At 47.9% G+C, this 17,218-nt stretch overlaps 1 protein-coding gene across 14 annotated transcripts in view; it reads left to right on the plus strand.

Moving 5' to 3' along the window:
- Positions 1 to 8,859, plus strand: part of LOC140207210 (uncharacterized) — a 154,267-nt gene extending 145,408 nt beyond the window's left edge. For 12 of the 14 annotated variants that reach the window (XM_072275579.1, XM_072275577.1, XM_072275588.1 and 9 more), the window contains 5 exons: positions 3,681 to 3,797; positions 4,289 to 4,606; positions 5,180 to 5,322; positions 7,529 to 7,593; positions 7,916 to 8,859. In XM_072275579.1, coding sequence (XP_072131680.1) covers positions 3,681 to 3,797; positions 4,289 to 4,606; positions 5,180 to 5,322; positions 7,529 to 7,593; positions 7,916 to 8,105 — 833 coding nt within the window. In that variant the 3' untranslated portion in view covers positions 8,106 to 8,859. The remainder of the gene's footprint in view (positions 1 to 3,680; positions 3,798 to 4,288; positions 4,607 to 5,179; positions 5,323 to 7,528; positions 7,594 to 7,915) is intronic. The other 2 variants (XM_072275589.1, XM_072275590.1) reach the window with 2 other exon arrangements.
- The last annotated feature ends 8,359 nt before the right edge of the window (positions 8,860 to 17,218 follow it).

Below are 17,218 nucleotides of genomic sequence, written 5' to 3' on the forward strand. Positions count from 1 at the left end.
TGCATTCTTCAGTACCTTACCATTAACCCTGTATGTCCTACGTTGGTTTGTCTTTCCAACGTGCAATACCTCACACTTGTGTGTATTAAACTCCATCTGCCATTTTTCAGCCCATTTTTCCAGCCGGTCCAAGTCCCTCTGCAGGCTCTGAAAACCTTCCTCACTGTCTACTACACCTCCAATCTTTGTATCATCAGCAAACTTGCTGATCCAATTTACCACATTATCATCTAGATCATTGATATAGATGACAAATAACAATGGACCCAGCACTGAACCCTGTGGCACACCACTAGTCACAGGCCTCCACTCAGAGAAGCAATTCTCTACCACCACTCTGTGGCTTCTTCCATTGAGCCAATGTCTAATCCAATTTACCACCTCTCCATGTATTGGTCAAACATGACCTACCACGCACAAAGCCATGTTGACTCTCCCTAATAAGCCCCTGTCTATCCAAATGCTTGTAGATTCTGTCTCTTAGTACTCCCTCCAATAACTTACCTACTACTGACGTTAAACTCACCGGTGTATAATTTTCCATATTACTTTTCGATCCTTTTTTAAACAACGGAACAACATGAGCCACTCTCCAATCCTCCGTCACTTCACCCGTAGAGAGCGACATTTTAAATATTTCTGCCAGGGCCCCCACAATTTCAACACTAGTCTCCTTCAAGGTCCGAGGGAATACCCTGTCTGGTCCCGGGGATTTATCCACTTTAATTTTCCTCAAGACAGCAAGCACCTCCTCTTTTTCAATCTGTACAGTTTCCATGGTCTCACTACTTGATTCCCTCAATTCCATAGATTTCATGCCAGCTTCCTTAGTAAATACAGACGCAAAAAAACTATTTAAGATCTCCCCCATTTCCTTTGGTTCCGCACAAAGCCGACCACTCTGATCTTCAAGAGGACCAATTTTATCCCTTACAATCCTTTTGCTCTTAATATACTTGTAAAAGCTCTTTGGATTATCCTTCACTTTGACTGCCAAGGCAACCTCATGTCTTCTTTTAGCTCTCCTGATTTCTTTCTTAAGTATTTTCTTGCACTTCTAATACTCCTCAAGCACCTGATTTAGCCCCTGTTTCCTATACATTTCATACAACTCCCTCTTCTTCTTTATCACAGTTGCAATATCCCTGACTATAGAGTCTCCAATGATGACAGCTCTACTCTTCTCCGTCCCAACCTTCTGCACCACAGGGTCAGACTCAGTGCCGGAAGCCCTGCAACTGTGGCTCACACCTGGACGGTGTCCCCCCCCCACCCCAACAGTATCCATGACAGTAAACTTATTATTCAGGGGAATGGCTACAGGAGTGCTCTGCACTACCTGTCTGCTCACTTTCGCTTCCCCCCCCTCTGACTGTCACCCAACGACCTGTTTCCGACAGCCTAGATGCGACTACCTCCCTGTAGCTCTCATCTGTGACTGCCTCATGGAAACATGGAAATCTCATTGACCATAGAGCGCAATGTTGTGCCGGCCATGAGACCTCCTCGAGAAACAATCTCGAATTTTCCTGGCTCATAGCCCTCTATTATTTCTAAGCTCTAAGGGTCTCTTAAAATACCCTATTGTATCCGCTTCCACCGCTGCCGCCGGCAGTGCATTCCACACACGCACCACTCTGTGAGTAAATCTTACCCCTGACATCCCCCTCTGTATCTAGACTATACTGAACTCTACCTCCTCGTGTTAGACACTTCAGCCCTGGGGGGCGGGGGGGGGGGATGCCTTTGGCTATCCATTCCATCAATACCCCTCATTATCTTGTACACCTCTATCTACCCGTCACTCTCATCCTCTGTCGCTCTAAGGAGAAAAGACGAAGTTCAGTCATCCTATTTTCATAAGGTAGGCCCTGCAATCCAGGCAGCATCTTTGTAAATCTCCTCTGCACTCTCTCTATAGTATCCACATCTTTCCTGTAGTGAGGTGAGCACAGCTGAACACAGTACTCCAAATGGAGTCTGATCAGGGTCTTAAATAGCTGTAACTCCTCTGAAGCACAGCTTCTGTCGCTCTGGTATCAGACGATCACCTATTACGATATCAGGTTCTCTTCACATCTTGGTCTGGGTACGTGTCACCCTTGTACCTTATTGCCTTCCTGCAGTGCAGCTTCTCTGAAACTTTGACACTTTAGTTTGCATCGTGTTATTGACTTACCTTGTTCTACTACTTTCTGTATCTCTGGTTGTAACGAGGACCTCTCCAGTTGGTGACAAGTTCAAATGCTAAGAGATAGCACACTATTAAAGCCAAGGCTGTAAACAGTGTTGATTAGCAGAGGGATCTTGCGGTCGAATGCTATTGCTCATGGTCAGGCTTTCTGATAGGGTGAAGAAGGCGTCTATCATGATTGCCATTGTTCGTCCGGATAATGAGTTCAAAAGTCAGGGAGTTACGTTGCAACTTTATGAAAATCACTGGTCGGGTTGCATCAGGCGTATTGAAAAGGTTCTGCTCACCCAACGATAGGAAGGATGTCAAGTGCTTGGATAGTCTCTGGAGAGTGTTTAAAAGCGTGCGCCAGGTTTCGATGACGTGTGTTACAAGGAGAGGAAGCTGAGGGGAGATCTGATAATGGGTTATAAGATTATAGACAGAGTAGACATTCAGTTACCTTTTATTTCCAGAGATATAATATCAAAGAGTAGCGGGAATGCATTTGGGACAACATTGTGCGCCGAATTATCTCATGCTGTACTGTTGGTCTTTATGTGACAAAAACAAAACACTTTACTGAATCTAGGATGCTGGATGTCCTGAACACACAGGTTTTCATCCTAGTCTTTGCCGCAGACAGCAGAGATCTCAGTGCGGATCGGTACATAACACCATCAGTCACGGACTGCGAACTGGCAACCGGCACATGTCTAAATTAGCACGAGCTAATTCTTAACGCAAATTCCCAAATAACCGCGAATTCCGGTCATCGCAATCTTGCGAATGAAACTCCCATGAGAGGGATATTGACAAAGGCTTGTCTAATCTCAACTTTTCAACATCCCATTGACCTGCGCGTTTAACACTCGATCCCTTTCTCCGTCGACAATTAAGTATATCGCAGTTAATGTGTCCAGTTCCTTCGCAAAATTGACTTCCCAGAACCTACCCGGATTTAATCCCATCAGCAAATTCTCCACCGATCTGCAGCTGATCCGCTACCCACTAAAACAACCCCGGTTGTATATGTAAAACATATTCGACCTTGAATTTCATTTTTTCCCCAAAACAAATATTTAGATTTATTTATTTATTGAAAAACTGTGCGGACAGGCCCTTCCAGGCTTTCAGACCGCGATGCCCAGCAATTCCCCAATCCCGGCCTAGGCACTGTACATTTTACAGTGACCAATTATCTTACAACTGGTCTGTCTACTGACTATGGGAGCAACCTGGAGCACCTGCCGGTCACGGGGAAGAAGTGCAATCTCCTTGCGGCAGCTGTGGGAATTGAACCTGGGTCCCTGGTACTGTAACGCGTCGTGCGAACCACTCCCTTACGGTACGGCTCTTGCAAGCAGCCACTAAACATCCTCGTAAATCTCGTCTTCACTCTTACCAGATCAATGGAATCAGTCAGACATGAGGCATGGTGGGTGGAAATAAGCTACCCTGCGGGTCATGGTTGAATTCACGCACACGTTGAATGAATTCTCCACAGATGCGCATAAACAGGAGCCGAGCGAGAACATCGGAAATAGATGGCACTGTAAGATCTGTCCACTTTGCCTTACTATGTTCGTCCTCGTCGCGATAGTGGTCGGGCTCTCGATTTATGGTGAGTCGAAGGAGCTCCGGGTGGAGTCGGACCGTAAAGAGATTGTAATGAAAAGTTGTCGTAAAACCTCGTGACACTGACACGACGATCAACGTGACATCGAAACGCTCTCACTGTGACACCAACACACCTCTCACCGTAACTCCGATACACACCTCTCCGTGACACCCACACTCCCTCACACTGCGACATCGGCGCTCCCAACACCGTGATACCGAAGCAGCAAACACCTTGACACCAACACAGCTCTCCAGGAGATACCTGCACGCCCCTCACCATGACAACGTGACAGTAACGCTCCCACTCCCCTCACAGTGACACCGTCACGTCACGCACCGTCACACCGTCCAGCCCACACGTGAAAACTACGCTGCCCGCACCGTGACACCGATACACCCGAAACCGTGACGCTGTCACTGCCTTCACCATAACACGGACACATCACTCACCGTGACACTGACGGCGGCGTCACCTGACAACAACACTCTCAGTGTTACAGCTTCGTCAGTCTCTGATCATTTGCGACCGAAACTACCGGAGACTTTGGAAACAGCATCAGGAGATGAACAGGACCCAGCTCCAATATCAACTAAAAGTCCATGAGTTGAACTCAACACTTGAGTCCAGAATCTCAGAGTATTCCCGCATCTCCACACTCGAAAATAACATAACCGTCCTCAATTCGGACCTCTCTGTTCTGAATCGAGCGCACACCAATCTCCGTCATCAATTCAATCACGTCGACATTAAATACAAGAACATCACCGAAAGCAAAGCTCAGATTTGCCAATACCTCACCAGGAGAAGAGGTGAGACAATGTACCCCGCCTCTGTTGCTCCTCATCACAGGGGAGAGAGGGATGGGTAGAGGGTGGAGGTGGAGAGTTTAACTCTATGTCTGACAGCGGGAGTGTGTAATGGGGCGGAATGGAGGGAGATTCACTCTGTGTCTGATCCCGGGCGTGTGTGATGGGACGGTGTGGAGGGAGATTCACTCTGTGTCCGACCGGGGGAGTGTGCAATGGGGCGGCATGGAGGGAGATGAACTCTGTGTCTGACCACGGGAGTGTGTGATGGGTCGGTGTGGAGCGAGATTCACTCCGTTTCTGACCCCGGGAGTATGTGAGGGGACGGTATGGAGGAAGATTTACACTGTGTCTGACCCCGCGAGTGTGTGATGCGACGGTGTGGGGGGAGATTCACTCTGTGTCCGACCCCTGGAGTGTGTGATGGGACGGTGTGGAGGGAGATTCACTCTGTGTCTGACCCCGGGAGTGTGTGATGGGACGGTATGGAGGAAGATTTACACTGTGTCTGACCCCGGGAGTGTGTGATGCGACGGTGTGGTAGGATATTCACTTTTTCTTGTTCCTGATTTGCAGAGCAAACGTGTTTTCAGGACTGGATCAGAAAGGCAGACCGCTGTTATTTCATATCCACGTTGAAAACATCTTACATTGAAGCGAAGGAACATTGTTCAAACTTTGATGCAAGGCTACTGGAAATAAATTCGAAAGCAGAGGAGGTATGTGTCGCACCGAGAGAGGAGATATTTACAACAATCAGAATCTCCTGGGGTGAGACATAGAGTGAATCTTCCTCCACGTGGTCCCATCATAAACTACATTTGCCAGACACAGAGTGAATCTCCCTCCACACCGTCCCATCACACACTCCCGGGACCAGACTCAGAGTGAATCTCCCTCCACACCGTACCATCACACACTCCCGGGGACAGACACAGAGTGAATCTCCCTCCACACCGTCCCATCACACACTCCCGGGGTCAGACTCAGAGTGAATCTCCCTCCACACGATGCCATCACACGCTCTCGGGTCAGACACAGAGTGAAGCTCCGTTCACACCGTCTCAACACACACTCCCGGGGACACACAGAGAGAGAATCTCCCAACACAGTATCCGATCACATATTCCCGAGGTCAGGCACAGAGTGAAGCTCCCTCCACACCGTCCCATCACACACATCCCGGTACAGAACCGAGTAACCCACCCTCCACACCGTGCCATGACGCACTCCCTGTGTCAGACACAGAGTGATGATGCCTCCATCTCGTCCTAACACACTTTCGCGGAGTCAGTCAGAGAGTAAAACTCCCATAACATACTCCCAGGTATCGGACGCAGAGATAAAATCCTTCCAGAACGACCAGTCACACCTCGTGGTGACAGCTACAGAGTGACAGTCCGTCCACGGTGTTCCATCACACTTTGCCTGGGTCTGGAACAGGGTGAAACTCCCTCTAAAATGTCCTATCTCACCCTCCCGGTGTGGGACACTGAGTGAAGTCCAGTACATAGCCCAGCATCACACACTGCCAAGGTCAGAAACAGAACAAAGCTCCATCAGAAGCTCCCCGGGATCAGCCTCAGAGTGGTAGTAGATAATCAGCCATGATCTCAGAATGGCGGTGCAGGCTGGGAGGGTCGAATGCTCTACTCCTGCACCTATTGTCTATTGTCTATTGATGCTCCTTCCACACCGCCCCAACACACACTCCCGGCTCAGACACAGAGTGAATCTCCCTCCGCACCGTCCCATCACACACTCACGGGGTCAGACTCAGGGTGAATCTCCCTCCACACCGTCCCATCTCACACTCCCGTGTCAGACACAGAGTGAATCTCCCTCCACACCGTCCCATCACACACTCCCGGGTCAGACACACAGTGAATCTCCCTCCACACCGCCCCAACACACAGTCCCGGCTCAGACACAGAGTGAATCTCCCTGCACACCGTCCCATCACACACTCCCGGGTCAGACACAGAGTGAATCTCCCTCCGCACCGTCCCATCACACACTCACTGGGTCAGACTCAGGGTGAATCTCCCTCCACACCGTCCCATCTCACACTCCCGGGTCAGACACAGAGTGAATCTCCCTCCACACCGCCCCATCACACTCTCCTGGGTCAGACACAGAGTGAATCTCCCTCCGCACCGTCCTGTCGCACCACCCCCCCCCCCCACCCCCGGGGTCAGACACACAGTGAATCTCCCTCCACACCGTCCCATCACACACTCCCGGGTCAGACACAGAGTGAATCTCCCTCCACACCGTCCCCTCACACACTCCCGGGGTCAGACACAGAGTGAATCTCCCTCCACACTGTCCCATCACACACTCCCGGGGTCAGACACAGAGTGAATCTCCCTCCACACCGTCCCATCACACACTCCCGGGGTCAGACACAGAGTGAATCTCCCTCCACACCGTCCCGTCACACACTCCCGGGGCCAGACACAGAGTGAAGCTCCCTCCGCACCGTCCCATCACACAGTCCCGGGGTCAGACACAGAGTGAATCTCCCTCCACACCGTCCCGTCACACACGCCCGGGGTCAGACTCAGAGTGAAGCTCCCTCTACACCATCCCATCACACACTCCCGAGGTCAGACACAGAGTGAAACTCCCCCCACACCGTCCCATCACACACGAGTCAGACACAGAGTGAAGCTCCAATCACATAGTCCCATCTCACACTCCCAGGACCAGGCACAAGGGGTGAATCTCCCTCCACACCGTCCCATCACATACTCCCGGGGTCAAACACAGAGTGAAGCTCTCTCCAGACTGTCTCATCACACACTCCCCGGATCAGTCAAAGAATGAAACTCCCTCTTTCTCGACCATCCCATCCCACACTCCCGGTTTGAGGCATTGAGGGAGGTTCCTTCTTAAAATTAATTAAAACAATTAATTTCGCAGAATATTGTTTTCAACGCTCTCAGCCATCACTACGGCGCATACCGGTGTGGAAAATGCGAAGACGGGTGAGATTCGGATTATTACTGCCATGTGGCTTGGGACTGGGTCAGTACGATTAGTCTGGGAAAACACTGGGGCTGTGGGAAGTGAGGGGGTCACGATCGTATATTAGATTCTGACGCAGATTGTTCAGGAAGTGTGGGGCAGTGGCATCTCTTTAGGGAGAGATACTGGTCTGTGAGGAGAAAATGGTTCAGGGGGTTAGTTTGGGGACCGACGCGTGGTTGTGTGGAAAGTGCGATTCAGTGGGATCAGTTTGCTGACGGTCTCGGTTGTCCTCCTGGAGCTGTCTTGACTCTGTTGATATTGTTTAACCTTCTTTGACAGGGAAGAGACTTCTAGTCTTATTTACAAGTATAGCACTGGAAGGTCCGTCTGCGTGAACTGCGACTCGGACGGATGGAGGAACTATTGCAATCATCAACACCGTTTCATCTGCAAGAAGTGTACACATTCGTGCACAGATATTCCTGAGAGGATCCAGGGTCTCTGTCAGCAGTCCGTAGGGCACACTTGATTCACATTACAATCTGTTTTTCGCGCCCGTCTCTCTTCCCCTCTCTTATCCACGTCATCCTCAAATTCCCTCTTCACCCAATCTGTCCCTCCTCCAACCATTATTCCTCCACTACTCGCATCCCATTCCCCCAACACTCTCCCACATTCCTCTTTCTCCAACAATTTCTTTCTTTCTCGCCATCTCTCCCACTCTTCTCCCCTCCCTGCACCGTTCCCCACACCTCCTTCTCTGTTATCTCTTCTCCACCCACTCTCACCTCTCTCCTGTGCACTCTGTTAAACAGATTCCCGACCCTGGGGTAAAGGACTGTGCGCATTCAGTCTATCTATGCCCCTCGGGGTTTTATACACCTCTGTGGTGTCACCCGTATTCTCCAAAGAATAAGCTCCTCACGTCAGTCCAGTCTCCACAACGCAGCCACTCGAATCCCCATAACATCCACGTAAATCTCCCTCTGTACCCTTTCCAGGTCATCTTTCCTACACCAAGGCGACCAGAACCAAATGCAGTACTCCAGGTTTGGCTTCACCAATGTCTTGTACAACTGCAATGTGACCTCCCGAATCCTATACTCAGTGACGAGCAGCGTGCCACATGTCCTGTCTGTCTGCAGCGCATATTTGTAACCGCAATCACGATCTGATCTGTTGTCTGTGACTGATACCACCTGAGAGTTGATCATTTGCACAATTAGTACGGTGGAAAAACGTAATTTTTTTAATGTAAGTTCCAAAAATTAATAAAAACAAAAAATAGCTGAATATCGAGGGTACTCATGGATTCAGGAAGCGTTTAATAATCTGATAGTGGAAGGGAAGTAACCTGTTTTAAATCGTTGAGTGCGGGCCGTCAGGCTCCTGTACCTCCTCCCCGATGGTACGAATGATGACAGGGCATTTCCCGGTTTGTGAGGGTCCTCAGTAATGGATGCGGTTCCTCTTGAACATGTTCCCGATGGAGGGGAGGGTTGTGCCCGCAATGCACCTGATTGATCTAGAAACGTCTTCAGCCTCTGGCGACCCTCTGCGTTGCAGCCTCCACACCAGGCGGCATGCGACTGACCAGAATGCTCACCGCCGTACAACCTGAGACATTCGCGAGTTTTCAATGACAGACAACAACTCCTGAAACTCCTAACGTTTTAATCCCCTCTATAACGACAGATATATGGACGCTGGTGAAGGTACCTGCAGAGTCAGACTCAGACTAGAAATATCCAAGAGGACAGTAAGGAAACCCAGGAGGAAATGGATCTCGTGCGGTTGAGCACGGAGTGCTCAACACGAGTCTTTTAACTACAGACATCCCACGAGGGAATGAGGGAGGCAATAATTGTCAGGCTGAGTCTCAAATGGAAAGTAACAGCTCTCCATACTCCGGGGAACGAGAGTGACGAACCTGGATGAACGTGCCCTCGTAGGTTAAATAACATGCAGTTCCAGAAAGACATCACGGCTGCAGTCCATGATGTCCTCCTCAGGACTGCATCGAACAAATTGATTGTGCAGGTTAAGGTCCCCCATGACATCTGTTCTTCCATTCTTATATGCCCAGATGTTTCTCTGCTTCTCGCCTGTGACTCTGCAAAGATATTATTCGTTGACCAACTGACAACTCACACCAGTGATTTATTTTTTTCCCTTTACTATTAGTTATCTCTACCCAGATGGATTCAACATCCTGCTCCTTAGACTTTATATCGTCTCTCACAGTCGCCCTGATCTCATCATCAATGAAGTGTGCTACGCGTCCTCCTTGACCTTCCTGCCTATCCTTCTGTATTACCTGATATACTTGGATATTCAATTTGCCATCTCTACACCCTGCAACCAGGTCTCCATAATGGCCACTTAATCATACCCCTGTGTACTGATTTGTGCCACAAGTTCACTGACCTTATTTCGAAAACTACGGGCGTTCAGATAAAGTGATTTTACACTCATTGTGCTTTTCAAATCATGTCAACTTTCTCTCTTTACACATGAATTTTCTTCGCTTCACCTCACCCCGCTATTACCTTTCTCCTTTTTATCTTTTGATGGCGAAGGAGTCGGTGCAGGAGGGAAGGCTCCACGTCTCTGTAAAATTGGTCCTTGTTCCAGGGAAGGTGGGACCTGTTTCGACGGGAACAGTTTTGCACCTGAACTGGAGGGGGACTAACATCCTTGCGGGAAGGTTTGCAAATGCTGCTCCGGGGAGTTTAAACGGGATTCGCAGGGGGAGGGGAACCAATGTGTTAGAGCAGATAAGTGAGAGGGAGGAGGATGAAGGTCATGTGAGAACTGCAAGTATAGTGCATGGACTAAAGACAAATCTAACATATAAAGCGGCTTTGAGGAAAGAGAAGCAGAATAAACGGTGTGAAGGTACTAAGGTAGAAGGGCTAAAGTGTGTGTATTTCAATGCAAAAAGCATCAGGAACAAAGGTGATGAACTATGAGCTTGGATACATACATGGAAATATGATGTAGTGGCCATGACAGGGACTTGGCTGGCACCAAGGTAGGAATGGATTCTCAATATTCCTGGATTTCAGTGCTTTAAATCGGCATGGGGTGGGAGGGCTGCTGAGGAGGGTTGGCATTACTGGTCAGGGATACTATTACAGCTACTGAAATGTGGGTAATGTAGCAGGATCCTCTTTTGAGTCAGTATGGGAGGAAGTCAGGAACAGGAAGGGAACAGTTACAATATTGGGAGGATTCTATAGGCCCCCTGGTAGCAGCAGAGATACCGAGGAGCAGATTGGGAGGCAGAATTTTGAAAGGAGCTAAAATAACAGGGTTGTTATCTAGGGTGACTTTAACTTCCCTAATATTGATTCACACCTGGTTAGTTCCAAAGGTTTAGTCGGGGCAGAGTTGTTTTATGTGTGTCCAGGACGGATTCCTGTTACAGTATGTCGACAGGCCTACTAGGGGGAATGCTATACTAGCTTTCGCATCAGGTAACGAACAGGGTCAGGTCACAGATCTCTCAGTGGGTGAGCATCTGGGGGACAGTGACCACCGCTCCCTGGTCTTTAATATTATCTTGGAAAAGGATAGAATCAGAGATGACAGGAAGACTTTTAATTGGGGAAGGGAAAATTATTAGGCTATCAGGCTAGAACTTGCGGGTGTGAATTGGGATGATGTTTTTGCAGGGAGTGATATCATGGTACGATTTTGAGCGATATCTTGCAAAATGTTAGGGATAAATTTGTCCCGGTGAGGAAGATAAAGAATGGTAGGGAGAAGGAACCATGGGTGACAAGTGTGATGGAGAATCTAGTCAGGTGGAAGAAGGCAGCATACATGAAGTTTAGGAAGCAAGGATCAGATGGGTCTATTGAGGAATATAGGGCAGCAAGAAAGGAGCTTAATAAATGAATTTCCACCTCAAAAACAGCATTCACGACTCCATTTATTTTTATAACTGTACTCACGGTTGCTATCCTACCAAGCAAGTGTTTTATTTTAATTTGAACATTCTGCAAACGTGCTGTGTAACGTCATACACCTTATTAAACCTTTTACAGAATTTCGAAACATAATCTAACACGCTGCCACACACTTTTGGTTTCGACCATTGCTCCTTGAGCAAGGTAAAATGTCTTTTGGGCCTATAGTCGAAAATGAATTCAAATGGACTGAACCCCAGGGATACTTGAATTAATATTCTAACAGTAAATAAGAGTACGGGAGCCCCCTCATCTCAGTTTTCCCATTTTTCACACAATATGTTTTAACCATGGTCTTAAGCGTGGAGCTGTACAGTTCCAAGTCTCCCTCGGACTCTGTGCGATATGCAGATGACCCAGTGTGCTTAGCTCCCAGTTCTCCAACATCCCCAGGAATGTTCTCGAAGTAAAGTTACTATCCTGCTCAACTTTAATTCCTTTGGGCAGACCTACCAGTGTGAAAAAACTTACTGAATGCTTTTACCACAGTCTAAGCCTTGATGTTTCCGCGAGGCACGGCCTCAGGGAACTCAGACACTGCACACATAACAGTTAGCACATACTGATGACCAGTTGCAGTCTTTGACAATGGGCCTTCATACTCCACTATGACTCTAGAAAAAGTTTCACCAAAACTAGGTATCAGTTTAAGTGTTGCTACTTGAATAACCTGAATAAGTTTCCTTTCAACCTGGCAGGTATGGTATGTCCAGCAAAAAATCACAGCATGCTTTCTTAAATTAGGCCAGCAGAATTCCTTCATAATCTGTTCACTGTCTTTCTCTCTCAAAAATGTCCACATTAAGGCAGACGATGGGCCAGCTTTAAAACTTCAGCCTATAAACCATTGGAATTACTACCTGATACGCAATAGCCCAATCCTGACTTGCAGGCCCAGTGGCTGGTCTCCACTTCCTCAGCAACACCCCAACTTTGAGATAATATCCCATTGACTCTCTCAGTAGCACTTGTTCTATGAGAGCTATCTCCTTTAACGCTACCATTTCAGAATCTTTATTCTGTTCCTCTATAAAGTCCCTCCTGGATAAGGACAAACCTTTCTCAAACACCTTACTCTCATCAGTTTTACTACCCTCTACGTCCTGCTGGAAAATGGAAGGTAGAAAAGTCTGTGACACATCATCGTACTTTAAACCATTTGGTGTTGCTATCATGGGCCTCAGCAGACTTTCTAAACATGCTCTGACTTACTACAAGAGTCAACACCAGTCCCTCTGTGTGAATCATTAGCAGCAGCATGCTCATGCGTTGAACTGTTAAGTCAACCTTACCATGGAGAGTTGTGCACCTCCCCCATTGTTTCCTCAACTTAGCACGATCACCAGATTTATAACTACCATGTTTATGTTATGGAAGAGGCCAAGCAATCCTTCTATCTTATTCCTACGGCTTTTCTTCAGACCTGTCTGAATAGCAACATCTACCGATAGTCCCTCCTGGTCACAACAGCACTACAAATTTTGTCTCTCAACGCCCCAAACTTGAACAACATCATAACCTTGAAGATGTTTACCTCCAAAGGTCAAATCAAAATTCAACAGAATGGCACATACTTCCTCAGCACTCCTGCAAACAGGGCCAAAGGTCGCAAAGCCAATCCAACCTTCACAAGTACTTTATTCAACAGTCCAGGAACAACACTTTTACCAATATTTTCAGTGGCATTGACTTCACCAATTTTTATCTCATTACTATGTTTTAGAACATTACCTAATGCAAGTGACTGAGAATTTTCAATTTCCACTGGTACCAAGGTTAACCCCAAGATCATCTGACACAAATGAACTGCATTCCTCTCCAACCAAGTCAGACACTTCAGGTTTTAACTGAGCTTCAACACAAGGTTCAGTACCCTGTGAATCCACAGGTACTTCAACAGCCTGAACACAGACAATTGGGAAAGCTGCCTCTTCTGGACCTTCATCCTTTCCCCCAGTTTCATATTCATGGTCACCCCGAACCTCCCAGATACTCTCTGGGTAACTCTCATCTGGAGTAAACTCAACCCCGTGGGTGAAAACAAACTCCTCTGCTGTCTTAGCAGACCCCCGCAGGGTGGCGGCATCCTCTTCACCGAGGTGTGCCATTACATCATCAGGAACTCAACTTTTAAATTCATCAAACAACACAAGATCTCTCGAGCTGTAAAAGTCAGCAGGGTCCGACACTGAACCTCTCAGCTGCCACATCTCCCTCTCGAACTGTCTCTGTCTTTCTGCCTCTTCTCTCTCGAGCTGTTTCAGGAGCAACTCATGCTGCATTTTAATTTTTCCAGCTGAAACTGAAGCTTAGCTTCAGTAAGTACTTTACCTTCAGCAAACATTTTCAACACATCCTTAGTAAATTGTTTCGTCGAAATATAATATTCAACTATTTTTCTTTGAATTTCTACCTTAGTCAAACCTTCTTCACTGTCTTAAGTTCCAATTCCTCAACAATCGTCCGCAGCTCATCCTTTTTAGTTATCTTCAAAACCACAGACTTTGGCGATGCCAGAAATTTCCTAACACCCAGCTCTGCTCTTTTTCCACATGACGAAATCAAATGGGATTTTCCGCAATCAATTCAAACAAGCAGCCCAAATAATTTGTTCATGTCTCGGACGTAGGCCCCAATTCTGTCACGTGCCCTGTGACGGGTTAAAGTACCAGCTGAAATGGAAAACACTTTGGAGTCCTGCATTGCCATTAACTAATGATATTTGTTAGTAACCACGCAATACAGTCGTATAGATGCAGATATCTCACACAGGTTAGCAGTGATTATATATTAGTGAGCGTGGAAATATATGAAAACCAAGCTTCTTCACGTCTAGGGGTAAATAGATAGTCTTACGATGATGAGTAAAGTTCAGTTCAGGTCGAGGTATTTAGTTGAGTAGTGATGAAGAGAGAGAGAGAGGGAAAGATCTGAGTCCTCAGGTGAGCTGACGACGCCGATCTTCCCGTTGTCCTCGGAAATCCTTTAGAAGTCACCGACTGTGTCCACAACAAAAGGCACCCTTCTTCTGTGGTGGAATTATCAACCCAGGCGAGGGTCGGTCACACGAATTATTCCCAACGGGTCACACCCTCTTCACACTGCGAGATCCTCCAAAACCCACTTTTTTTCTGTGGGTGCAACAAAGCTCATTCAGTGTCCAAAACCCTGTGTCTGCAGGTCTAACAGCTGCCCGTCTGTTTATCTCACCGCGCTGAACACTGTCTGTCCATCAGGCGGCTCCTCCCTTCTGTCTCGTAAGAACACAGAAGCTGCCAGTGTCCTTGTAGAAAGTGTAAACAGGCTGTGAGCCGTCTTCGCTCTCTCGCTCTCTCTCTTTCTTTTCAAAGAAACAATTGATAGGGGTAATTCAAGACCCCGCAACACTGTGCAAAAATATAATTTGCCAAACTCATCTCCGTTGACCCTTCACCCTATCACGCTAATGAGGACACTCTGGTAATAGACATTTCTACCCTGGGTGAAAAGATACACGCTGCATGTTCTATTTGTGTCTGACTGTGATGTAAACTTCAATATGAAGCTAAACCCGAGTTCATACCTATGCTTTTCTATAAATGTCTTGTATCTATTGGCATTACCATCACTAGAAGCAAAGCGGCCGCCTACACAAACATCTGTCCCCTGCATTGTCCCATTCCTCAGGAAGAGATCGATTATTGCACTGTCTCGTTGGTACTTTCTATGCGCTGATAAGGAAACCCTCTTGAAAACATTTGAAAAACTAACCCACTGGTCCTTTCACAATATGAGGATGACAGTCGATCCCTAGAACTATAAAATCACCCAACATCATAAACTAATGTCTCTTGCAACAGTCTGCGAAATCTCTACAGGTTTGCTCCACGAAGTGCCCGGGAATGTTAGGCGGTCGATAATGTAGTCCCATTAACGAATTTATGTCTTTCTTATTCCTCACCTACACCCTTAAAGCCTCACCTAGCCGAGTTATTCAGTCTGTCCTAACTGAGCACCGCCGTGATGTTTTACCTGACGGGTAAAACAGCCCCTCAGCCTGAATTATTTATGCCTTAGCACGACTATAAACAGCTGTAAATTGGAAGGTTGAGCTAACAGACCTGCCCCTCCTGCACCCAAGTCTTACTAATGGCTAGAAGATCGTGCTTCCAGGCGTTGAACCCTGCCCTGAACTCATCTGCTGTACTTCCTGTATTGAAATGTACGCCGCTCAGAACTCGAGCCTCAGCAGGCTCAACTTTTTGCTTCCTGACTTTGTTGAGCTCGTACCAACATCTGTCCCATACGACCCCACTATCTATCCTTATTCACCTCCATTCCCCATCAAGAAGGCCTCAAGGCACCCCCGCTACTTTCTGGACAGTAGACCTCACCAGTTCCCCACAACCACTACCCTCCTCCGGTTGGCGGAACTGGTTCTCGCACACAATAACTTCTATTTTGGCTCTTCTCACTTTCTTCAGTCTAAGGGTTTAGCTATGGGAACTCGCATGGGACCCAGCTACGCCTGCCTCTACGTTGGTTATGTAAAACAGCCCGTACTCCAGACCTATTGTAGTACTGCCCGCCAACTTTTCCTTCGGTACATTGACGTCTACATTGGTGCTGCTTCCTGCACCCTTGCTGAGCTCGTCAATTTCATCAACTTTACTTCTAACTTCCACCCAGCCCTCAAATTCACTTACTGTATTTCGCACACTTCTCTCCCCTTTCTCGATGTCTCGGTCTCCATCTCTGGAGACAGACTGTCCACTGACATCTTCTACAAGACCACTGACTCTCATAACTACCTCGACTATACCTCTTCCCACCCCGCCACATGCAAAAATGTCATTCCCTATTCCCAGTTACTCCGTCTCCGCCGCATCTGCTCCGAGGATGCGGCTCTCCGTTCCAGGACATCTCAAATGTCGTCTTTCTTTAAGGATCGTGGTTTCCCTTCTGCCGTCATCAATGATACCCTCACCCGCATCTCCTCCATTTCCCGCACTTCGGTCTTCACCCCATCCTCCTGCAACCACAACAGGGACAGAGTTCCCCTTGTCCTCACCTACCACCCCACCAGCCTCCGGATCCAGCACATTATCCTCCGCAACTTCCGCCACCTTCAACAGGACCCCACAACTAAGCACATCTTTCCCTCTCTACCCTTCTCCGCTTTGTGCAGGGATCGGTCCCTACGCAAATCCCTGATCCACACGTCCTTCCCCACTGATCTCCCACCCGGCCCTTATCCCTGTAAGCGTAAGTGCTGCACCTATCCCTACACCTCATCTCTTGCAACCATTCAGGGTCCCAAATAGTCCTTCCAGGTGAGACAACACTTCACTTGTGAGTCTGATGGGGTCACCTATTGCATGCGGTGCTCCCGGTGCGGCCTCCTGTACATCAGTGAAAACCGACGCAGATTGGGGGACCGCTTCGTCGAGCACCTCCACTCTGTCCGCCACAACAGGCAGGATCTCCCGGTAGCCACCCACTTCAACTCTGCTTCCCATTCCCATTCAGATATGTCCATACATGGCCTCCTCTACTACCATGATGAGGCTAAACTCAGGTTGGAGGAGCAACACCTCATATACCGTCTAGGTAGTCTTCAGCCCCTTGGTATGAACATAGAATTCTCCAACTTCCGTTAATTCCCTCCCACTCCCTTCCTCTTTCCCTA

This window comes from Mobula birostris, chromosome 13 (assembly GCF_030028105.1).
Source record: "Mobula birostris isolate sMobBir1 chromosome 13, sMobBir1.hap1, whole genome shotgun sequence".
Taxonomy (NCBI): domain Eukaryota; kingdom Metazoa; phylum Chordata; class Chondrichthyes; order Myliobatiformes; family Myliobatidae; genus Mobula; species Mobula birostris.